The sequence below is a fragment of the Dreissena polymorpha genome, chromosome 5 (genome assembly GCF_020536995.1).
Source record: "Dreissena polymorpha isolate Duluth1 chromosome 5, UMN_Dpol_1.0, whole genome shotgun sequence".
Classification (NCBI taxonomy): domain Eukaryota; kingdom Metazoa; phylum Mollusca; class Bivalvia; order Myida; family Dreissenidae; genus Dreissena; species Dreissena polymorpha.
Window position 1 is genome coordinate 102,361,145 of NC_068359.1, and position 27,182 is coordinate 102,388,326.

General features: G+C 36.7%; 1 protein-coding gene across 1 annotated transcript in view; it reads right to left on the reverse strand.

Moving 5' to 3' along the window:
* LOC127831518 (uncharacterized) overlaps positions 1–27,182 on the reverse strand; it is a 164,474-nt gene that overhangs the window by 116,448 nt on the left and 20,844 nt on the right. The window contains exons 9-21 of the mRNA XM_052356502.1: positions 26,391–26,600; positions 25,105–25,227; positions 22,711–22,918; positions 20,915–21,112; positions 19,629–19,846; positions 18,326–18,588; positions 16,184–16,355; positions 15,119–15,237; positions 14,712–14,797; positions 4,320–4,440; positions 2,951–3,197; positions 1,133–1,188; positions 419–515 (exon numbers count right to left, since the gene is read on the reverse strand). Coding sequence (XP_052212462.1) covers positions 419–515; positions 1,133–1,188; positions 2,951–3,197; positions 4,320–4,440; positions 14,712–14,797; positions 15,119–15,237; positions 16,184–16,355; positions 18,326–18,588; positions 19,629–19,846; positions 20,915–21,112; positions 22,711–22,918; positions 25,105–25,227; positions 26,391–26,600 — 2,118 coding nt within the window. The remainder of the gene's footprint in view (positions 1–418; positions 516–1,132; positions 1,189–2,950; positions 3,198–4,319; positions 4,441–14,711; positions 14,798–15,118; positions 15,238–16,183; positions 16,356–18,325; positions 18,589–19,628; positions 19,847–20,914; positions 21,113–22,710; positions 22,919–25,104; positions 25,228–26,390; positions 26,601–27,182) is intronic.

Sequence of the window (27,182 nt, forward strand, 5' to 3'; positions counted from 1 at the left end):
CCAAGGTGATGACAAGAGCTCATAATTATTTTTTTTTAAATAGATGAGCTAACAAATGAAACAAGCAAATTCATTGAATTGATATCCCTTGCCAATATGCTTCTGGACACAAAAGAGTTATATTTGACACTCAAAAAAGCTTTTTTTCAAGATAGAAAGGGCAACAACTCCGTTATTATCCGATGGCGTACAATGCCATTTGGCGTGCATCATCCTCTTATCCATACATATATAAAAACACACCAAGTTTCAATGAAATCCCAAAAGCACTTTCAAGACATGGCTCAAGACACACAAAAAAAGCATTTTTTCAAGATACAAAGGGCCATTAAAACAAAAACAAAATCCCTCCGCCTATGGCGGGGGATAACAAATATCACATTGAAATGAATGGACATGTCCTGAAAAGGGAACACACCTTGAATCCAACCGGGTCCTTGATGGGGTTATGAAGTAACAACCACCCAGACAAATTCTGGCTTGACGTCTTAGACAACTTCATTTCATCTCCAGGGCTGAAAAATGAAACAAAAAACAATGTACTAAATGAATTATTTAATCAATCTTATATAGATTATCTTAAAGGATTGCCTGGGAATATGTTGACCTGATTTACATTAAAATTTAATGTTTAACATTTTTTTTTACAAACAAAATTTTCAGAACATATGAATATTTCCGCTTACAATTAAATACTGACTTGCAAATCTACATAGAATAAACAACATATCCTTCAAGTTACATGTTGATACTCATTTGCAAACTCCAATCATTCGCCAAACAAAGTAGACAAGTGTACCCGGTAGTATGATAGACCAACTGACTGTCGACCAAACAACCAAAATGGTGTACTGATTCCAGTATGCCCCAACAAATTTTATTTACGGGGGATACAGATTTTATCTTATATCAGGGTCAACAAAAAACATAGAAAAAAGTGTATAAGACTTGCGACACCTGAATGACAGACCACTGACTGACTGTCTGACCAAATGATCGAAATGGTGATTCCAGCATGCCAGCACAAACGCATAAACGAGGACACAATTATACTCTTATAACAGAAAGCCATAAAAAGAAGTTGTCTTAAGTGTTTTTTTTAAGAAGTCTAAAACATGTAATACAAATTTACCTGATCCAGAGGTTTCCATACTTGAAAGTGCCAAAAGCTGGTGGTGCTATGTTTTTCTGCAAACAGATGACATGAGAATATTGAATGCATTACAAATATATCAGTATTACTGAAATGATACCTTTCACATACATGAATTATTAACTGCCACTACTTATGACAATAAAAAGTCACTGATTTATTTGGTCAAATGACAACAAAAAGTCACTGGTTTATTTTGTCAAATGACAAAATTCACTAGTTTGGTCAAATGACAACAAACAGTCACTGGTTTATTTGGTCCAATGCCAACAGACACTGGTTTATTTGGTACGATGCCAACAGACACTGGTTTATTTGGTCCGATACCAACAGACACTGGTTTATTTGGAAAAACAACGGACAAAATTGTCACAAAACCAGGTTTTCATTGTGAAAAAAAAATCTGATAAAGGGAGAAAACTCAAACTGAACTTTTGAAATGAACAAACAAAATTAACCCCCTTTGTAAGTTTTTTTTTTTTTAAATCTATTTTTAGTCGTGGCGACCTTGGAGATATTGACGTGATTCTTTCGTGCGACACACCGTCCCATGATGGTGAACAAATGTGCCAAATGATTTTAAAATCTCACAATGAATGACATAGTTATGGCCAGGACAAGCTCATTTATGGCCATTTTTGACCTTTGAACTCAAAGTGTGACCTTGACCTTGGAGATATCGACGTAATTATTTCGCGCGACACACCGTCCAATGATGGTGAACAAATGTGCCAAATGATTTTAAAATCTGACAATGAACGACATAGTTATGGCCCGGACAAGCTTGTTCCGCCCGCCCGCCAGCCCGCCAGCCAGCCAGCCAGCCAGCCAGCCAGCCAGCCAGCCCGCCCGCATTCGCCAATCTAATAACTAGTTTTTTCCTTCGGAAAACCTGGTTAATGACACAATATCAGTGATTTCTTTTTCCAGATACAAAATGTATCAATGTTTTCTGTTACATCTCACTGTAAGTGTTGAGGTCAATGTTATCTTTGACAAATGGCAATGTTTTGCTTAAATAAATTAGCAAATATCTAAGTCTTCCTCTTTATTTTGACATTCAAAACGTACAAAACGAACTTAGATTTTAAAAAAAAGATGGAAAAAAACACTAATCAATGAGAGCTATTAACAAATCTTCCATTTTTAAATTGTATTGAACACTTTAAATAACACGTTTTTCCACCTGAATTATAGACCGAGACATAATATTGATATTAATCTAATTGATATACACTTTCCGCTTGGGATCAAAATCAAAAAGGCTCTAAGCAAGGCGCATTAAACCAGAACAGTCTGCGAGGTAAGTTTCACAGGTTTTCTGCTGTTTACTGCTCATCAGTATGTTAGGAATGGAAACAAAGTTAAGGGATAATACTGTCAGCCTTAACTACTGCTCATCAGTATGTTAGGAATGGAAACAAAGTTAAGGGATAATACTGTCAGCCTTAACTACTGCTCATCAGTATGTTAGGAATGGAAACAAAGTTAAGGGATAATACTGTCAGCCTTAACTACTGCTCATCAGTATGTTAGGAATGGAAACAAAGTTAAGGGATAATACTGTCAGCCTAAACTACTGCTCATCAGTATGTTAGGAATGGAAACAAAGTTAAGGGATAATACTGTCAGCCTTAACTGGATTCTTGCTAAGAAGAGTCTTCCTGATCAGAAAAAACACAATAGAAGCAGAAAGTGTCGTCCCTGATTAGCCTGTGCAGACTGCACAGGCTAATCTGAGATGACAAATGACGAACATGTAAGAGACCCTGTTTTCACAGAGCAGAAGACACTCACCTCAGAGTCTGGGTCATCCACTTGCCACAATGCTTTGTCGAGGATCTGCACAGACTCTCCCACTGAGTGAAACCCAATCATAGCGTAGTAGGACAGCTTGTTTGGATTCAAGTTCAACTCAATCATCTGTTTCCCATTCTTTTTGAAGAACCCTTTGTCCTTAGTGAAGTCAATTTCAAGACTCATGATATCCCCCACTGTGCAGGGCTCTGTTCTTCTATTCGGCCAACCAGACTCAAGGAATATTCTGAAAGTCCGTTAACCCTTGGCATGCTGGGAAATTTGTCGTCTGCTAAAATGTTGACTGATTAATTTCTAAAATAAGCGTTTTCTTCAAAAAATTTTCAAAGAAAACTATCAGAATAGCAAACAGTTTGGATCCTGATGAGACACCTCATTCTGTGGCGTCTCAAACTGTTTGCAAAGGCCTATAAAATTCGGATCCAGCACTGAAAGAAGTCGATTTCAAGACTCATGATATCCCCCACTATGCAGGGCTCTGTTCTTCTATTGGGCAAACCAGACTCAATGAATATTCTGATAGTCGGTTACCTCTTTTAGTGATGGAACCGAATTTTTAAGGCCTTAGCAAACAGTTTGGATCCAGTTGAGATACCACAGAACATGGCGTTTCATCAGGATCCAAACTGTTTGCTATTCTGATAGTATTCTTTGAATTTTTTTTTGAAGAAAATGCTAATTTTAGAAATTCCGCAGACGACATTTTAGCAGATGACAAATTTCCCAGCATGCAAAGGGTAAATTTGTTCATTACTGTCAGAACATTAGATTGTACAAGTGCTCTGTTCTTCTATTTGGCCAACCAGACATAAGGAATATAATCTGAAAGACGGTTAACCCATTTATGCCTAATGGACTCTCCCATCCTTCTATATTCGATCTTTTAATATCCAAAATAAGGGATGTGTAGTATATTTATTTCTATATTTAGAATATTTCTTACAGAAATTCCATTTAGCAAACAGCCAAGACCCTGATGAGATGCCACATCATGCGGCGTCTCATCTGGGTCTATGCTGTTTGTCATGGCCCTTTTTTCTATACGCTACGCATACATGGGTTTATTTGTTCATTACAGTCAGACCATTAGATTGTACACCACAACAAATATATTTATAAAATATTTACTGAAATTAAATTATTTTTTTAAGCTGTCAGCAAGTATTCACATAATTTTGTGAATTATATTTATATATTATATGTCAATCTAATACATATATTATATTATATTTTACAGATTACATGTATATATAATTTGAACTAAATTGTTTTAAGTGCCAACAAAATTGGAATGAAGACATACATTAATTGTATCGATTAGAAATAGTCATTTTATATAAAATCATACCCTCCATCATCGGCATGGTAACCAATGGACTGTGAGTTCCAACCAGCCTGGCGGTTTGGATCGTAATTAGCCGGTGCCAAGCCCATTGAAATTGCCCCTATTTCTCCAGTAGTAACAACCTCTGAAGAATTTGAGGAAAAACATAGCCATTGACATGCTTTGTTTAAATAATTCATAAATTTGTCTAGTTAGTCATTAAATGCCGTAACTCAATGGTTTTCAACATCTTGACATAAGCAACTGAAGACAAATGATAAAAACAGAATTTAAAGCATAAAAGCAAGATGATTCCTTCAGCTAAAAATGCGTATGTTCCAAGTGGAAGCATTGATATTATTGATTCATGGGCACATTTGTATGCCACAGTCCAAAACTAGGTAAATTGCATGGTCAATATAAAATCAGGTGATTTGATTGTGCTGAAAGTTTCATAAATAACATCCATATACCTATGAAAGTTTGCAAGCAAGCAATTTTGATTTGAGAAGACACAAGTCATTAAACCAAGGAGTTGGACCTTTTAAATTTGTCTTCGTTCAAAACTAGATCAATTTAAAGGTAAGTATGAAGTAAGGTGGAAGTGTTTGTTGATAATATTCAAATACAACATATATGCAAGTATCAAAGCTTTGTAGAAAGCATACCGTAATTACTCCATGTTTTCGGACACTTAAAAATAATTTTTTAAAAATGTGTCCAAAAACTAAGATACGAAAAATCTTCACAAAATACAGGTGTCCGAAAACTTAGAGTCGAATATTGAAGTGTCCGAAAATAGCGTTAATTGTATCAACAACAACCGGTAATAGCAAGCTCGGTCAGTGGTTGAGCCCTGCTTCGGGCTACTTTTTTTCCTTTTTTAAATTTTATTCTTGATTTTTACTAGGTCATAGGCTTTTAAGATCCAAAGTTTACATTTATCAATATAGAGCATTTAATGACTTACTTCAAAACATGCCAAAATCTGTGAAAAGGCCCCTTTAATTGGCACTTCCCCTGGTAATTGTCATAACGCTTATGCTATCGGGCGAAACCATTGTTTATTACCGGTTTACAAGATTATTTACCCAATAACGCAAATGTAATGGTCTGAGGCCATCAGGCATGCACCTGTCATGTTAATCTGGTTGTAAAGCCCCATGATTGAAGTGTCATTAGATATCGAAAACAGGACCGAAATTTGGTAAAATAGCGCTGTAAAATATACTGGCCGAACACTTAGAGACAATAATTATGAACGATAACTCGTGGGTCCGAAAATTGAGTCACGAAAAATAATTATTTTTGCTAGGAAAGAGGGTGTCCGAAAACTTAGAGTGTCCGAAAACATAGAGTAATTACGGTAATTAAGATATGTCATTTTTGGTTAGCCAAGAGTTTGGACCTTCTACATTAGTCTCAGACTAAAAATAGGTCGATGTTAAGGTAAAAATGGGGTCAGGTAATGTGGGTGTGTTGGTAGTGTTCATAGAAAACATCAAGGCAAGGATGAAGTTGTGCAGCAAGATGTATTGATATTAAAGACTAAATTTATTCTTGGGGGTTTAAAACCAGAATTTTTACCTTATGAGTGAGTCAAAAAGTAGGAAAATCTCAAGTTCAAAGTAATGAAGCTGTGATGGAAGAATTATTTATGTTAGACAAAATGCATCATTTTTGGTTAACCAAGCATTTGTACCTTCCAAATTACAGTGTTTTTTTCATTCAAAATATTTTGGGATATACAACATTTGTTTATTTTTTTGTAAGAACCTTCCATATCTTCTAAAGACAGGAGAGGAGTTGTAAATCTTCATTTAAATTTAAACAGCCCATATATTAACAAGGCTGTTTGTAAAACATGCATGCTCCCCATATGGGCTGTCAGTTGTAATGGCAGCTATTGTGTAAATACGTTTTTTGTCACTGTGACCTTGAAATATGACCTAGTGACCTGAAAATCAGTAGGGGTTATCCGCAAGTCATGATCATGTACCTATGAAGTTTCATGATCCTAGGCCTAATTATTCTTGAGTTATCATCAGGAAACCATTTTACTGTTTCAAGTCACCGTGACCTTGACCTTTGACCGAGTGACCTGAAAATTAATATGGGTCATCTGCCAGTCATGATCAATGTACCTATGATGTTTCATGATCCTAGGCTATGCATTCTTGAATTATCATCCGGAAACCATTTTACTATTTTGAGTCACTGTGACCTTGACTTTTGACCTAGTGACCTGAAAATCAATAGGGGACATCTGAGAGTCATGATCAATGTACCTATGAAGTTTCATGATCCTAGGTGTAAGCATTCTTGAGTTATCATCTGGAAACCATTTTACTGTTTTGAGTCACTGTGACCTTGACCTTTGACCTAGTGACCTGAAAATCAATAGGTGTCATCTGCCAGTAATGATCAATGTACCTATGAAGTTTCATGATCCTAGGCCTAAGCGTTCTTGAGTTATCATCCGGAAACCATCTGGTGGGCAGACTGACCAACCAAAGGAAGGACGGACAGACCCACATGTGCAAAACAATATACCCCCTCTTCTTCAAAGGGGGCATAAAAATAGTGCAAAAAATAATTCAAAAAAATATCAGAAAATGAGGGATGGTCCCCACTTATGTGCTTTATATTGTGTTCCAAATGAAAGATGGCATTCTGATGGCAAGGCTATACGTACACACTGATGGCAAGCTATAGGTACATGCTAATGGCAAGGCTATATGTACATACTGATGGAAAGGCTAAATGAACATACTGATGGCAAGGCTTAGGTACATACTGATGGAAAGGCTAAATGAACATACTGATGGCAAGGCTATAGGTACATACTGATGGAAAGGCTAAATGAACCTACTGATGACAAGGCTTAGGTACATACTGACAGCTAGGCTTTTATAGGTACATACTGATGGCAAGGCTATATGTACATACATACAGATGGCAAGGCTATAGGTACATACTGATGGCAAGGCTATATGTGCATACATACAGATGGCAAGGCTATAGGTACATACTGATGGCAAGGCTGTATGTTCATACAGATGGCAAGGCTAAAGGTACATAATGCTTAAGAGGTTAAGGTACACACTGATGGCAAGGCTATAGTTACATACTGATGACAAGGCTAAGGTACATACTGACGGCTATGCTTTATAGGTATAATGGCTAGGCTATATGTACATACTGATGGCAAGGCTAAAGGCACATACTGATGGCAAGGCTATATGTACATACAGATGGCAAGGCTATCGGTACATACTGATGGCAAAGCTATCGGTACATACTGATGGCAAGGCTTAGGTACATAGAGATGGCAAGGCTAAATGAACCTACTGATGACAAGGCTTAGGTACATACAGACGGCTAGGCTTTATAGGTACATACTGATGGCAAGGCTATATGTACATACATACAGATGGCAAGGCTATAGGTACATACTGATGGCAAGGCTAAAGGTACGTACTTATGGAAAGCTAAAGGTACATACTGATGGCAAGGCTATATGTACATACAGATGGCAAGGCTATCGGTACATACTGATGGAAAGCTAAAGGTACATACTGATGGAAAGGCTAAAGGTACATACTGATGGAAAGGCTATCGGTACATACTAATGGAAAGCTAAAGGTACATACTAATGGAAAGCTAAAGGTACATACTAATGGAAAGCTAAAGGTACATACTAATGGAAAGCTAAAGGTACATACTGATGGAAAGGCTAAAGGTACATACTGATGGCAAGGTTGAAAGTACATTCTGATGGCAATGCTTTATGTAAATACAGTCGAAACTGACCTAACGGCTACCTGAATTTACCGGTCACCTGCAGACAACGGTCAGTCTGGAATCCTCACGACGAAAAACACTCTATATTACACTTGAATTCAACGGCCACCTGTCCATAACGGCCAACGGCCACTACATTCCACTCCGAAATTCATGTTTGACCTGAAATCAATGGTCACGCGTCAGTCGTTTCGAGCCGCGAAAATTTTAAAACACAGCACATCATGTGTCCGTCTATTTTGCGGTAAAAGCGTCTGATAGCGGTAATTGTCTTTGATATTATAAAAGCGGCCCGCTGCGAGTAAACAAACAATTTGTGCATCCATGACAGGTATGTAAAATTGTTTCACCATTATTATTGAATTTTCATTTTGATTGCATTAAAAGACCAATTGTCTGCAACTCATTTTGCTACCAGTTGTTTATTAAAAATATATTTTATATTCGTTACTTTACATGACTAATCCACTCCTCTAAGCCGAAATAATCCGTGACAAAATTGTGTCTTTGTGTCGTATGAACAAATCTGCACTAAAACTAAATTTAGGTTCACATCGTACATGCATGATCAGTTGTTTAACGAAAAGAAGGTTGATATTCAAATGCATTTTTTTTCTCTCTCCGGGATAGTGTTTTAGTATGTTGATGCTGAATTAACAAATATAAGTGTACATTGTATATGAAGTAAAAATACCAAAAATAAACAACGGTTGCGATAGCCAGCTATAAACTGTTAGATGCCCATAATATCACTTTAAACAGGTGACATTAACAATAACAATGTGTATTAATAGCAATTATCGTCTGCATGCATAACATTAGCGCGTGACAAAGTCTATTGATCTGTATCGCTGATTAAGTGTTAAAAACAATATTAAGCTGGCGAGTGTTTTTATAAGAAGGCGATAAGAGGATTAGTGATCAGCTTTAATGGCAAAACATGGACTGATTTGCAACATTTAAAGCGTCTGAAAGCGGTAATTGTCTATGATATTATAAAAGCGGCCCGCTGCGAGTAAATAAATTATAAGGTGTTGAGAATGTTTTTTTTCCGGGGATAATTGTGGGTGTATCTTCTAAAGAAATTTTTTCAGAGTTTATGACTTGTTGAAAGTAATTATCGCTAAATTAAATGACCGCTATTTCTTTGAATTAGAACGGTACAATTACACCTTACTATCGGTTTATGACACCAAATCCGCTTTTTAGACTTTTACGGACGTTACGTCAACGGAACGTGACAAGCTTTATTTACTGAATGAATAAGATGCATGAGAAAACAATTACACCAGCGTTGATAAAGTCATTGTTTAATTTAACTTATGAAATAAAATCAATCTTAAAGATATTATTCTCTATTATTCAATGTACACGCATAAGTTAATGCTGTTATTATGCTTTGTTAATGCAATGAGCATTTGTTTTACACTGTATGCAAACGACTGGGTGGGGTAACGACGTAGTAATACTACCAACTGACCAACCGTCTTAAAATTGTGATCCGAATTCAAGGGTCACCTGTGGACAACGGTCACTTTGATCATTTCCCTTGACTGACCGCTGAATTCAGGTTTGACTGTACTTATGACAAGGCTATTGGTACATACTGATGGCAAGGCTTAAGGTACACACTGATGGCAAGGCTATATGTACATACTGATGGCAAGGCTATATGTACACACTGATGGCAAGGCTATATGTACATACTGATGGCAAGGCTATATGTACATACTGATGGCAAGGCTATAGGTACATACTGATGGCAAGGCTATAGGTACATACTGATGGCAAGGCTATAGGTACATACTGATGGCAAGGTTTTAGGTACATACTGATGGCAAGGCTAAGGTGCATACTGATGAAAAGGCTAAGGTACAAACTGATAGCAAGGTAAAGGTGCATACTGATGACAAGGCTAAGGTGCATACTGATGGCAAGGCTAAGGTTCATACTGATAGCAAGGCTAAGGTACAAACTGATAGCAAGGTAAAGGTTCATACTGATGACAAGGTAAAGGTGCAAACTGATGGCAAGGCTAAGGTTCATACTGATGACAAGGCTAAGGTGCATACTGATTGCAAGGCTAAGGTGCATACTGATGACAAGGTAAAGGTGCATACTGATGGCAAGGCTAAGGTACATACTGATAGCAAGGCTAAGGTTCTTACAGATGGCAAGGCTATATGTACATACTGATGACAAGGCTAAGGTGCATACTGATGGCAAGGCTAAGGAACATACTGATAGCAAGGCTAAGGTTCATACAGATGGCAAGGCTATATGTACATACTGATGACAAGGCTAAGGTACCTACAGATGGCTAGGCTTTATAGGTACATACTGATGGCAAGGCTAAAGGTACATACTGATGGCAAGGCTATAGATACATACTGATGGCAAGGTTAAAAGTACAATCTGATGGCATTGCTATATGTAAATACTGATGGCAAGGCTATAGGTACATACTGATGGCAATGTTAAAGGTATGAACTGATGGCAAGGCTATATATACATACTGATGGCAAGGCTATAGGTACATAGGCTATAGGCACATACTGATGGAAAGGCTATAGGCACGTACTGATGGCTAGGCTATAGGCACATACTGATGGCAAGGCTATAGGTACATACTGATGGCAATGCTATAGGTACATACTGATGACAATGCTAAAAGGTACATACTGATGGCAAAGCTATAGGTACATATTGTGGTAAAACAATAGGAACATACTGATGGCAAGGCTATAGGTACATACTGATGACAAGGTTAAGGTTCATACTGATGGCAAGAATAAAAGTACATTTTGATGGCAATGCTATATGTAAATACTGATGGCAAGGCTATAGGTACATACTGATGGCAAGGCTAAAGATACACACTGATGGCAAGGCTATATATATACATACTGATGGCAAGGCTATAGGTACATAGGCTATAGGCACATACTGATGAAAAGGCTATAGGCACATACTGATGGCTAGGCTATAGGCACATACTTATGGCTAGGCTATAGGCACATACTTATGGCTAGGCTATAGGCACATACTTATGGCTAGGCTATAGGCACACACTGCTGGCAAGGCTATATGTACATACTGATGGCAAGGCTAAAAGGTTCATACTGATGGCAAGGCTATAGGTACATGCTGTGGTAAAACTTTAGGAAAATACTGATGACAAGGCTATAGGTACATACTGATGACAAGGCTATAGGTACATACTGATGACAAGGCTATAGGTACATACTGATGGCAAGGCTATAGGAACATACTGATGACAAGGCTAAGGTACATACTGATGACAAGGCTAAGGTACATACTGATGGCAAGGCTATAGGAACATACTGATGACAAGGCTAAGGTACATACTGATGACAAGGCTAAGGTACATACTGATGGCAAGGCTATAGGAACATACTGATGGCAAGGCTATAGGAACATACTGATGGCAAGGCTAGAGGTACACACTGATGGCAAGGCTAGAGGTACACACTGATGACAAGGCTATGGTTACATACTGATGACAAGGCTAAGATACATACTGATGGCAAGGCTTTATAGGTACATACTGATGAAAAAGGCTATATGTACATACATACAGATGGCATGGCTATAGTTACATACTGATGACAAGGCTTAGGTCCATACTGAGGGCTAGGCTTTATAGGTATACACTGATGGCAAGGATTTATGTACATACTGATGACATGGCTATAGGCACATACTGATGGCAAGGCTATATGTACATACAGATGGCAAGGCTATATGTACATACTGATGTCAAGGCTATAGGTACACACTGATGACAAGGCTAAAGATACATACTGCTGACAAGGTTAAGGTACACACTGATGGCAAGGCTATGGGTACATACTGCTGACAATGTTAAGGTACACACTGATGGCAAGGCTATAGTTACATACTGATGACAAGGCTAAGGTACATACTGAGGGCTAGGCTTTATAGGTATATACTGATGGCAAGGATATATGTACATACTGATGGCAAGGCTGTAGGCACATACTGATGGCAAGGCTATATGTACATACTGATGGCAAGGCTAAGGTACATAGTGATGGCAAGGCTAAATGAACCTACTGATGACAAGACTAAGGTACATACAGACGGCTAGATTTTATAGGTACATACTGATGGCAAGGCTAAAGGTACATACTAATGGAAAGCTAAAGGTACATACAGATGGAAAGACTAAAGGAACATACTGATGGCAAGGTTGAAAGTACATTCTGATGGCAATGCTATATGTAAATACTGATGGCAAGGCTATAGGTACATACTGATGGCAAGGCTAAAGGCACACACTAATGACAAGGCTATAGGTACATACTGATGACAAGGCTATTGGTACATACTGATGACAAGGCTATAGGTACATACTGATGACAAGGCTTTAGGAACATACTGATGGCAAGGCTTTAGGAACATACTGATAGCAAGGATAAAGGTACATACTGATGGCAAGGCTTTAGGTACATACTGATGACAAGGCTATAGGTACATACTGATGACAAGGCTATAGGTACATACTGATGACAAGGCTAAGGTACATACTGATGACAAGGCTATTGGTACATACTGATGACAAGGCTATAGGTACATACTGATGACAAGGCTAAGGTACATACTGATGACAAGGCTATTGGTACATACTGATGACAAGGCTATTGGTACACACTGATGGCAAGGCTATAGGTACATACTGATGGCAATGTAATAGATACATACTGATGGCAAGGCTATAGGTACATACTGATGACAAGGCTATCTGTACATACTGATGACAAGGCTAAGGTACATACTGATGACAAGGCTATAGGTACATACTGATGGCAAGGCTATAGGTACATACTGATGGCAAGGCTTTAGGAACATACTGATAGCAAGGCTAAGGTACATACTGATGACAAGGCTATAGGTACATACTGATGGCAAGGCTAAGGTACATACTGATGACAAGGCTATAGGTACATACTGATTACAAGGCTTTAGGAACATACTGATGACAAGGCTTTAGGAACATACTGATAGCAAGGATAAAGGTACATACTGATGGCAAGGCTTTAGGTACATACTGATGACAAGGCTATAGGTACATACTGATGACAAGGCTATAGGTACATACTGATGGCAAGGCTTTAGGTACATACTGATGACAAGGCTATAGGTACATACTGATGACAAGGCTATAGGTACATACTGATGACAAGGCTATAGGTACATACTGATGGCAAGGCTTTAGGTACATACTGATGACAAGGCTATAGGTACATACTGATGACAAGGCTATAGGTACATACTGATGACAAGGCTATAGGTACATACTGATGACAAGGCTAAGGTACATACTGATGACAAGGCTATTGGTACATACTGATGACAAGGCTATTGGTACACACTGATGGCAAGGCTATAGGTACATACTGATGGCAATGTAATAGATACATACTGATGGCAAGGCTATAGGTACATACTGATGACAAGGCTATCGGTACATACTGATGACAAGGCTAAGGTACATACTGATGACAAGGCTATAGGTACATACTGATGGCAAGGCTATAGGTACATACTGATGGCAAGGCTTTAGGAACATACTGATAGCAAGGATAAAGGAACATACTAATGGCAAGGCTTTAGGTACATACTGATGACAAGGCTATAGGTACATACTGATGACAAGGCTATAGGTACATACTGATGACAAGGCTATAGGTACATACTGATGACAAGGCTAAAGATACATACTGATGACAAGGCTATAGGTACATTCTGATGACAAGGCTATAGGTACATACTGATGACAAGGCTATAGGTACATACTGATGACAAGGCTATAGGTACATACTGATGACAAGGCTATAGGTACATACTGATGGCAAGGCTTTAGGAACATACTAATGGCAAGGTAAAGGTGCATACTGATGACAAGGCTAAGGTTCATACTAACAGCAAGGCTAAGGTTCATACTGATAGCAAGGCTAAGGTGCATACTGATAGCAAGGTAAAGGTGCATACTGATGACAAGGCTAAGGTTCATACTGATAGCAAGGCTAAGGTGCATACTGATGGCAAGGTAAAGGTTCATACTGATGACAAGGCTAAGGTTCATACTGATAGCAAGGCTAAGGTGCATACTGATGGCAAGGTAAAGGTGCATACTGATGACAAGGCTAAGATTTATACTGATAGCAAGGCTAAGGTTCATACTGATAGCAAGGCTAAGGTGCATACTGATGACAAGGCTAAGGTTCATACTGATAGCAAGGCTAAGGTTCATACTGATAGCAAGGCTAAGGTGGATACTGATAGCAAGGTAAAGGTGCATACTGATGACAAGGCTAAGGTTCATACTGATAGCAAGGCTAAGTAGCATACTGATGGCAAGGTAAAGGTTCATACTGATGACAAGGCTAAGGTTCATACTGATAGCAAGGCTAAGGTGCATACTGATGGCAAGGTAAAGGTGCATACTGATGACAAGGCTAAGGTTCATACTGATAGCAAGGCTAAGGTTCATACTGATAGCAAGGCTAAGGTTCATACTGATAGCAAGGCTAAGGTGCATACTGATAGCAAGGCTAAGGTACATACTGATGGAAAACGTGCTGTGGTTTTTGTCCATTTTTTTGCAGCTGATCAGTTGTCCAACTGGAATATTTGTTGAAGCTGTGTCATATCTGAAAGACAAAGCTTCCCGTCCAGAAATACAAACTATTTTTAAGTCACACTCGGGGTTTTCCAAAAATTGGAGAATCTGTTTTTGTGAACTACTGAAGAACAAAAATTATAAAAATATGGGGCATTTGATAATTCTTAATGGATAAAGGGAGGTAATAAAAGAATAAATAGAATATTATGTGAGTTTTTTAATAAGATCAAATTTGTCTTGCTCTGCTCTAACCATGGTTCTAAGCCTTGCATTATAAACTTGATCTTTATCCAAAACTCACATAATATTCTCTATGTTTGCTGTCATCAGGACACAAAACAATACATACACAACAATTCCCGTTTCATGAATGACCTTCACTTCGCGCCCAATATTCACAAAATACTGTGGCTCTATTGGCAGACGAACGGTTCCTGTCTCTGCCTTTTCAGTTTCCAGACTGACATGCTAAAAATAGAATACTATTATCAGTTTTAACCCTTTGCATGCTGGGAAATTTGTTGTCTGCCAAAATGTTGTCTGCTGAATTTCTCAAATTAGCATTTTCTTCAATTTGTAAAAGAATACTATCAGGATAGCAAACAGTTTGGATTCTGATGAAAGGCCATATTTTGTGGCGTCTCATCTGGATCCAAACTGTTTGCAAAGTCCTTCAAAATTCGGTTTCAGCACTGAAAGACTTAAAATACAATAAATATTTCATTAGATATATTTTTATTGTATTAGCCAGTTATGAACAGTTGCTCAAAAATTTAAAGCCAAACATACAGTAAACAATTAATGTTCTTCTCAACATTAGCAGGTATTCCCAGAGTTACATTCATAAAAACACGAGCTGTGTTTGTTAAACACAATGCGGCCTTCTGTACTTTGGAGCCACAGAGAAGCTATTATAGAGAAAATTGATAAAGGCCAGAAACTTTGTCAAAAATCAAAGGACAGGAACAAAATTCGAACTTAATCTGAAAGTCATGTATATAGACTCCAATAACAAAAATAAGGTTCAGTATCTGAAAGTGTTTTGAATAAAAGTTATTAATTTGTTATTGTAGAGAAATTTTCAAAGTAAAAGACTTGTAACTTAGCCAAAAGTCAATGGACCAGAACAAATTTGAACTTGGTCTGTAAGTCATGCATGTAGACTTACACACAAAAAATCAGGTAAATATCTGAAAGCATTTAAGAAAAAGCTCTGGAAACTAATGCCTAACAGAAAGAATGACAGACAGATGGACGGTCAGACACCTATATGCCACCTTCCTGGGGGCATAGAAATTCACCCTTACAGGGTCTGAAAGGTGAAGTAAAGAGATACATAAGCCATAAATAGCCTGCTCAACTCAACATAAACATATGTTCCCAGAGTTAATTTCATAACGAGATGCAAACTTACCGAGGGGTCTGAAAGGTGAAGTCTGATGTGGTCCCCAACATGGAGTCGAAACTTATCGCCATGGAGTCGAAACTCATCGGGCTTTGCCCCAGCAGTCTTGTCAAAGTCAGCAAAATCGTCTATATGGGCTGCTGATCCTGGGAACACCTTTGTTATCGACCCGTCTGACTCCCTGATAGCAACACATGAAAAGATACAACTATGTAAACGATTTTCTCTGAGAAAACTGGGATTTTTGCATGTGCGTAGAGTATTGTCCCAAATAAACCTGTGGGGTCATCAGTGCTTATCAGGGACAACACTTTCTATACAGACTGGAATTAAGCTTAAAAAATAAAAATAAAACATGATATTCAAGCAAGAAAAAAGAACTACTGACTTAAAACATATCAAGTATAAATGTTTGTTTTTCAATACTTGTCAATCAGAAAACTGTCACTTTTCATAGATTTAGCAAAATTGCATATAACTTATATAGCTTTAAAACAATCAGGTCTTGAAGAATTTTTCCAGAGCCACTAACCCTGCAGGGCTAGTAGGCCTGACAATCCACTCCCCCTTCTCTTTAATTTACTCTCCCTGCATTTAATAAATATATATCTATATTTATAGTTATGATCAACTAGAACCTTTTTTTTTTTAACTTTTTGTTTATTAATAATTATTTTTTCTGCTTATTTTTAATTAAATATAAGAAGTATTATAATTAACCAGTTATGTATTATTTTTTTATTGATATTTACATTAAAATGAAATTTTATTCTTCAAGGAATGACTAATATATAATTATTTAACTGTTGTTTTTTTTTCACTTTTAATAGATTAGCTAAGAGCACCGACACCTATGAAAAAAGCGCTTAATTTAAGAATTATTTTTACTGTGCCCGTAACGTCATTTTTAATTGTCAAAACAATAGAGCAGTTTCTTTGTGTACTGTACCTAGTTTGTGTTCGTTCAGCTCATATCTTTTCCTTGTAATAATCATGTCAGAATTATTCAAAATATTCATTTTGTAAGAAATTGTGTTTTATGACATTTTTCAAATAAAGGGCCATCAGTGAACAAGTGTGACCTTGATTTTCCAGCAAGCATGACCTACAGCAAGAGTGATTTTTCATGAATATTCATTCATGGATATTAGAATAATGAAGCCGACACAAAAAATAAATGGATGCTCTACCCTTAGAACTTAAGGAGTGACCTTGATCTGAGGTCATCATGACTGACTCATGTCTTCTGCTGTTCACCCCTATCACAGACTATTTTAGGGGGGATATGCAGACGACAAGACGATGCAAGGTGAAATATTTGACCTTTAATAATTCCCTTGACCTGACCTTCATCCAGCAGGACTGACTCATATTCTCTTCACATCCTCTATATAACTGTATGTTTGCATCTAAGATTCATTTAAACTGTGAAAGCGTATATGTTATATGTTGGAGACTCAACAATCTCATAGAATTAACCCTTTCGTTTTCAGAATAAAAACGAAAAATGGTTTTATGCGGTTTGTTGCTTATCAGTATCTTAAGTTTGGAAATGAAGGATTTAAACTTGAATCCAGTAAGAATGGTCTTTAATATAATTTGATGTTCTAAGCGACTACAAATACGTGTAGATGTGCATCTCAGTGGTAAAGGGTAATACACTTCCCACTCAGACAAAAAGTCAAAGGGCTTTATGAAAACAGCATAAAACCTGAACAGTCTGCAAGAAACAAACTCGAAGTCTGATCAGATTTTCTGCTATTTGCAGGTCATTAGTTGATGCACGTGTTATAAAATTACATCGATGTAAAGCACTGTTGCAGCAACAATACTTAAAACAAGAGCACCGCATAACGGGTGCCAACACTCGGCTGCCGTTGCATTTTTAAATAAATGAAAGTTTGTAAGATTTTCTTTTTTTTAAGAGGTCACAGTGACCTTGACCTTTGACCTAGTAATCCTTAAATGGGTGTGGCGTGTAAAACTCGTCAAGGTGCATCCACATATGAAGTTTCAAAGTTGTAGGTGGAAGCACTTTGATTTTATAGCAAAATGTCAAAGTTTTAGCTCGAAGCAGACGGACGGCGGGCGACGAGCTGGCTATGACAATAGCTCAGGTTTTCTCCAAAAACAGCCTCGCTAATAACGTACTCTTTCAGACACAGAAACTTTGCTTCTGATCCCAGATTGATGAACTCAACCTCGTTGAAGACGTGTGGATCGAGGGGTATATGTGGCCTGGACGCCAAGTCAACAGCAGCCTGTTTGGCTGGAACCTTGTTCTCGTCTGCGGTACCATCGGCCTTGTCATTGCTGTCTGATTTGGGTGTCTCTTTTTTCTTCATTTGGTTGGAAATTGTTGAAGTAACTTCTGCCATCATCAAGGCGTGGGGTCGCAGCCGTGCTTTTAAAGACTGTAATCAGATACAACATTTGAGCCTCGTGCTCTGTGAAAAGCGGGTTTAATGCCTGTGCGTAAACTGGATTTGGGCTAAGAAAAGTTTTTTTAAACAAAAAATGTCATTAAAGCGTAAAGTGTTGTCCCTAATTTGCCTGTGTGGACTGCACAGGTTAATTTGGGTTGGCACTTTTCGCGCATGCATTAAACCCCCTTTTCACAGAGCCCTGCTAATTTATTTCAGTTTTTATGCTACATCATTTCACATTTTACACACGTTAGTTCTTATGCGACATCATTTCACATATTTCACACATTTTTATTTTCAACCACCTAGAGTCTTATTGACAGGTTTGTATGTATTTACTAAAGCTTTCATAATAAATGATTACTTGTATCATTGGGAAATAACTCATCCACATGTGAATTGCGCAGCTCTGGTACATCCTACTGTCATTTTTGCAATAGTTTTCATATTAAACTTTTACATTCACATCTTAGATTCCAAATAAAAACCAAAAGTTGATTATTAAAGTCTGAGAACTCAAACAGCCAATAATTTCAACAGTTTTTATATGAAACTATGTATTCTTTACCATTCCAAATACGTATTTGCTATAGTTTTCATCTACACTTCTATAATTTCACGTACAAACCAAAGGCGGATTCTTAGTGCAGTCTAAGAGAGCACTGACTGCCAATATTTTCATGCAAAACTTTGACTTCATTCTCCTTAACCCTTTGCATGCTGGGAAATTTGTCGTCATGCTAAAATGTCGTCTGCAGAATTTCTAAAATTAGCATTTTCTTCTATTTTTTTCAAAGAATACTATCAGAATAGCAAACAGTTTGGATCCTGATGAGACGCCACATTCTGTGGCGTCTCATCTGGATCCAAACTGTTTGCAAAGGCCGTTCTGAAAGGGTTAAAGGGGCATTACAAGAAATATTGGCTTTTAGAGAAAGATAATTTAACATTTTCCACTAGTAGGTAATAATTGTAATTTGTTATAACCCATAAGCCAAAAATATAAGAGTTTGTAAATATTAACATACCCACAGGTGGTTGGCACAACTCCTGCATATGCCACAGCCGTTGCAGCCAACCTTCTGAGTGCCGCATTCGCAGTGACGCAGATGATCAGTAACAATGCCGTTCCATTCGCAGTCGGTTCCCTTCCCACAACATCTGTTACACAGAGTGCACACTGTCTGCTTGATATCAGAGTCTCTTGCCGGGCGCCAGTCATGCTTGCAAGCGACGGAAGTCTTCACTGAAAATGGAGAACTTAACTTTGTGTCATATGCTTATTTAAGTCAAAACATATTATTTTGTTTGGTAAGAACATTATATATAAAAATACACAATACAATCAGAATAAGAAAAGGATTGAAACAAAAAAATAACTTTTATAGAGTTTCTCTTCTTATTTCTAAGTTTATTTCTTCTTAAAATAAGTTAATTGTATTTTTATAACATCTAAATTAAGAAAAAAAACATTTTTGCACATGTATATATTTTATGAACATTTAGTTTTGATAATTATGCACATACATCTTAAATATCATAGTCTTTCATTTCTTAAATAATGCCTTGTTTCATCATTTTTAAAGCATCTACTTGTATGTATCAGTTTACAGGTCTGAATCAATAACTTCATATGCAATATCAAGTGATTTAAAATAGCAAGTGATTTACACAATCAAATGATTTACACAATCAATTGATTTACACAATCAAGTGCTTTGCACAATCAAATGATTAACACAATCAAGTGATTTACACAATCAAGTGATTTACAATATCAAGAATTACAAATTGTATACAATTAAAGCCAAGAAACTATAACAGGAGTGAAATTCTTGTTCTAATCCACTTCTTCCAATACAAAACACCAACTGTAAACATATAATAATGAAAACTAGGATCATTGCATTGGAATGGTCAATGAAAAGCATTGGGAGTTAAAACTGGTTTGAATGACACAATAAATAATCACAAACCAAACATGCGTTTAAAAGATTTGTTATCAAACATACCTTATATATAGGCAGACAGAAAATGAAAACATTAATGCAAAAACGAAATATGGCTCATAACATTTTGTCTTCATAACACAACCATGTGCAAACTACCAAACAGACGAAACTGAACTTCTCGCATTAAAACTCATTGCATGAGGTCTGGAAAGCAACAATAATTTGATTGCATTGCATAAGTTAACTGAACGACAAACCGAACAAGAAACCATACATTTTCCTAACCTTTTCACCCATGGTCAATCATGAAGCATCACAGTTTTAAGCGAACATGTATTCTGACGATGAACCCAAATGCGTACCTAAGTTTTGTGGATACTCCTTCACAATGTTCACTGTTACACGAAGTCTCGCCAGGAGGTCCGTGATAATGTCCGTAAAGATGGAGAACACGTGGAAGGTGTAGTCCGTGACGTAGGCAGGCGTTTCCTTTGACATCAGGTCCGCAGTGAGTTCCTCAATGGACGGCATGTAGCAGCAGGACTCAACCAGGATGCTCCCTTGAAATACAGCAGGTCATTTAACCTTTAATGGGCGTAATACATGTGCATAAAGTGTTGTGGCATCATTAGCCTGTGCACTCCACTAATCAGAGTCATCACTTTTTATCTGAACTGGATTTGTGCTCAGATTTGCTTAATGGAATTTTTAGTTAAATGGTCTTTTGTAATTGAATATCCAATTTAGATAAAAAGAGTTGTTCTTTTAAACAGGCAGACTGATAATATGTTCTTTTATACAGGCAGACTTATAATATGTTCTTTTACACAGGCACACTGATAATATGTTCTTTTAAACAGACATACTGATAATATGTTCTGTTATACAGGCATACTGATAATATATTCTTGTATACAGGCCGAATGATAATATGTTCTTTTAAACAGACAGAACGATAATATGTTCTTTTATACAGGCAGACTGATAATATATTCTTTAATACAGGCAGACTGATAATACGTTATTTTATACAGGCAGACTGATAATATATTATTTTATACACGCCGACTGATAATATGTTCTTTTAAACAGACATACTGATAATATGTTCTTTTATACAGGCAGACTGATAATATATTCTTTCATACAGGCCGACTGATAATATGTTCTATAAACAGGCAGACTGACAATATGTTCTTTTATACAGGCAGACTGATAATATATTCTTTAATACAGACAGACTGATAATATGTTCTTTAATACAGACAGACTGATAATATGTTCTTTTATACAGGCAGACTGATAATACATACTTTTATACTGGCAGACTGATAACATGTTCTTTAATACAGACATACTGATAATATGTTCTTTATACAGGCAGGCGGATAATAAGTTCTTTTATACAGGCAGACAGATAATAAGTTATTTTATACAGGCAGACTGATAATATGTTCTTTTATACAGACAGACTTATAATATGTTCTTTTATACAAGCAGACTGATAATATGTTCATTAATACAGACAGACTGATAATATGTTCTTTTATACAGGCAGACTGACAATATGTTCTTTAATACAGGCAGACTGATAATATGTTCTTTTATATAGTTAGACTGATAATATGTTCTTTTATACAGACAGACTGATAATTTGTTCTTTAATACAGGCAGACTGACAATATGTTCCTTTATACAGGAAGACTGATAATATATTCTTTTATACAGGCAGACTGATAACATGTTCTTTTATACAGACAGACTGATAATATGTTCTTTTATACAGACAGACTGATAACACAAACTTTGTCTGAAGCAATATTATAAAATTTCTGGCTCACTTAAACCGTCTGATCATTTCAATGGATGTTAAGTTATACACTTAATTAATTTGGTATTTTTGTTGGTTGATCTGCAGACATTCTAATAAATTGAAATGTGTTGTTTGCATTTAAAGTTACTTTTATATTATTTTCTCTAACAAACTATTGACTGTTATGTTGCAATAACTTACATTTATCTTTTTCTTGAATGATAACAATCTATATTTAACTTGGACATCAACCTGTTTGTAGGATTATCTTATTTTTATATTTTTCTTGAAAGATAATAGCCTGTACTAAACTTGGACATTGACCGTAATGTCATATCAACTCACTTTTATCTTTTTCTTGAACGATAACAGTCTGCACTGCCCCATTCTGATAGACCACCCCTTCAGACGTCGCCATGATGAGGCGGCCATATTGGACTGTGTTGGCAGCAATGAGCGGCAGTACAAACTCTGGGCATCGAATCAGGAACTTGTACGTCTGCTTTACAATGATGAAGTCCTTTCTGTCCATGCCAGGTGTCCAAAAGTCACTCTGAAGTTTTGAAATATAAGTTTGAAGGATTTGAGGAGGTTGAAATTTATAAAGGTCCAAAACTTTTTTGGTTAACCCTTTACCACTTAGATACATATTTTGACGCATTTATAGTCACTTTAAAAGTTTAATTAAATTAAAGACTTTTCTTTCTCTATTCAAGTTTTAAATGCTTCATTTCCAACCCTTAGATCCTGATGAGCAGCAAACAGCATGAAACCTGGGGTGCTATTCCAGAAACATCTTAAGTCATTTCTTAAATAATTTCACTTAAATTCAAAATTACAATGTTTTGTATTCCTATACTAGATAAGGAATCATATGTTTCTTTTGGTATTCCTAAAATAACATTGACCTAATGATGTTATTTTGGTGTAATTCTTGATGCCAAACTATTGCAATAGGAAATGAAACACTTAAGAAAATGTCCCAATTTAAGGATAAGAATAAAATTTAACTTAAGATGCTTCTGGAATACGACCCCTGAACAGACTGCTGTTTGCACATTGCAATTTTCAGTTTGCTTCTGAGTGGGAAAGGAGATATTGAGAGGCATCACAAAATAGTAAAACAAGAATTTTGTCTTACATACATTGAACTTGCTTAATATACAATAAAATAAGCTACCTTCTGATTGTTCACATGTTCACCTTTAGCAATATAATATAAGTTGATATTAGTATCTTGTGCACATATGATAATAACACGCAGTTATGGTAAAGCATGGAACTATTCAATCACAAAATAAATGAAAACAAGTCATCAATAACAAAACAAATGTTAATGAACAAAACATTTGTTTTAAGATTAATATGAATTTTTAATCATACTATTTCTTAAAGAATTGCATGTTGAATACAAACAACTTATGCTTCTTTGTATTACAGTTGCCATGATAACAGGTGGCATCCTCCATAACAATGTTGTTTTAAATTGTTGCTGTTTTCAACTGTATTTTCGAAGTCAGAACACCACATCAAATCAACCTAGTCACACTTTTTAATGACAACCAGATTAACCAGTACTAAGTGCACATATACCTTTGCCAGAAACTGACAATTTATCATCACTAATTTCTAAAAAAAAGTTGTTTGTTTCGACTGAAAAAGGGGGAGGAGGATGGAAAAACTTTTTTCCTGGTTGCAATACATGTTGTATTTTTTACATGTAAACAAAATAATTTCATGATAATTTTTAATTCATGATGGCATAAAGCAAAAAATTAAGATCTAAAACCCACTCTGGAATCCCAAAAGAGTTTAATGTTGGCAGCAATAATAAGAGTTTGTCAGGTATTCTAAACTAATCATTTTTTACAGCCTTTTACAGATTTTCAAATTTCTCATGGAAAGGCTCATGCCAAATTTGGAGGTTTGGTCGTATTGTCTGAAAATCAGTCATACGCCAAATTTTGGATTCACTCACAGGCTTAGAAATCATGTGTCAAAAAGATGCAAGTTTGAATACTGGCTTATTATTCTCAATGAAATCCATTTACACATCTTGCTGGAGAAGAGCGCGTGCAGGATACATTTGTGCACACAATGGTTCCAGAGGTCTAAGGAGGCTTCAATCCAAAGACTTAAACATCATTAAGCCATCATCTTACCACTAGACCACTGTTCCCTTGTCAACTTACCAAATGAATCGTTGGGTTTAATGTTCCCATGTCAACATTTCCATGTGCTACATGAAACTTTTTTTTTAACCCATTTATGCCTAGGGTCTAGAAAAAAGCCTTGGCAAACAGCGTAGACCCTGATGATGATGCAGCGTCTCATTAGGGTCTGAGCTGTTTGCCTAAAGGAATTTCTGTAAGAAATATTCTTAATATAGAAATAAGTATAACAGACATCCCTAATTTTGGAAATACATTGATCCAATTTAGAAGGATGGGAGAGCCCATTAGTCATGAATGTGTTAATGATTTGAAGCAAAGTAAAGAATGGGAACTAGTGTCACCTCTTTAAAAGTAGTTGTGATAAGAAACATTAGAAGTGATGTATTGTCAAATATTTATTACTAAATATTGTTGATATTTTGTTATGGTAAAATATATATGACATGTGTTTTCATGTGCATGTAATGATTGTAAACTCTGTGCAGTACGGAGTGAGATGCCCTAAACCCTCACTCACCTATTCACGAGGAAAATAACCAGTATTGAAAAAAACACAACAACTTACCAATGGAATGGCTGGGTTTATCAGCCTCTCATAAGAGAAATAAATCTCTTTTACATCTGAAGGCTGGTTACGCAAACACGGCAAGCCAACCAATGCAAGGTGGGTGATCAATAGCTGATAAACCTTTAAAATAAAGGATAATAATGTCATAAATCAATAATTTTAATAATTTTCCTGATGGAAACATACTTCAGAATACAGGGAATACACAAAATGACAAAAATATAAGTTAAAACAAGAGCACCACATAGCGGGTGCCAACGCTGGGCTGTGGGTCCATTTTTAATAAATGAAAACTTGTCGGAAGAAAGTGAAGAAAGGTAAGTGGCGAGACCTTGACCTTTGACCTAGTGACCCAAAAATGGGTGTGGTGTGTAGAACGCATCAAGGTGCATCTACATAGGAAATTTCAAAGTTGTAGGTGGAAGCAATTTGATTTGAGAGCCTATGTAAAAGTTTTATATAAGAGGTCACTTTGACCTTGACCTATGATATATAAACCCAAAAATGGGTGTGACATGTAGAACTCATCAAGGTGCATCTACATATGAAGTTTCAAAGTTGAAGGAGGAAGCACTTTGAGTGTAGAGCCTATGCTTAAGTTTATTATTAGTGGTCACAGTGACCTTTGACCTAGTAACCCAAACAATGGGTGTGGCATGTAGAAGTCATCAAGGTGCAGCTACATATGAAGTTTCAAAAGTGGAAGCACTTTGATTTTAGAGACAATGTTAAGGTTTTAGCACGACACGCACGGCGGACGAGCTGGCTCTGACAATACCTCAATGAGGAACAGACAACTGGCAATGACAATACCTCAATGAGGAACTGACTACTGGCAATGACAATACCTCAATGAGGAACTGACTACTGGCAATGACAATACCTCAATGAGGAACTGACTACAAGCAATGACAAAACCTCAATGAGGAACTGACTACTGGCAATGACAAAACCTCAATGAGGAACTGACTACTGGCAATGACAATATCTCAATGAGGAACTGACTATGAGCAACCCGCTCACTGGTCTTTTTTATGGATGAGTTTATTGTAAGTATGGACAGAAAAAAACCAATGGTAAAGTGACTTTTCTTAAATATACTACTGGTTCACATTATTTCAGGAGATTTAGGCACAGTAATTTCCATATCCTTTTCACTTTTATGCCCAGTCTTAAAATGAACAGTAATTTTGATAACCATCTGACATAAGCTGACTCCAATACAAACACATTACGTCAGGATTTAAAATTGTCCTGCCCCATATGATCAAATAGTACAGTACCTGTTCAGAACTTGAAACATCCTGAATTATGTTGTGATTAAGCATGGTCCGGTCCCATACGATTGTTCCTTTGCCAATGGCAGGAACTGCCAAAGTGTCCAGAAGACTTTTAGCTGGCTTTGATGTCAGCACACTCTCTTGCAGCATTAAAACATACTCCAAATCAGCGATAAGCTTGACCTCTCCATCTCCCAGAATAAGTAAGCGGCCCTTAGCAGAAGATTAACAGAATAAGTATTTGGCCCTGAGCAGAGGAAACACAGAATAAATTATTCGCCCTGACTAGAGAATAAACATATAAAGTTATTGACCCTGAGCAGAGAATAAACAGAATAAGTTATTGGCCATGAGCAGAGGATAAATGTGTGTTTCGAATTTCTTTCAGAATAAGTAAGCGGTCCTGAGCAGAGTATAAACAGAACAAGTAATTGGCCCCAAGCAGAGGATAGACATAATAAGTAATTGGCCCTGAGAAGAGGATAGACGTAATAAGTAATTGGCCCTGAGCAGAGGATACACAGAATAAGTTATTGGCCCTGAGCAGAGAATAAACAGAATAAGTTATTGACCTTGAGCAGAGAATAAACAGAATAAGTTATTGGCCATGAGCAGAGGATTAATGTATGTTTCGAATATCTTTCAGAATAAGTTATTGGCCCTGAGCTGAGGATAAACAGAACAAGTAATCGGCCCTGAGCAAAGGATAGACATAATAAGTAATTGGCCCCGAGAAAAGGATAAACAGATCAAGTAATCAGCCGTGAGCAGAGGACAAACAGAATAAGTAATTGG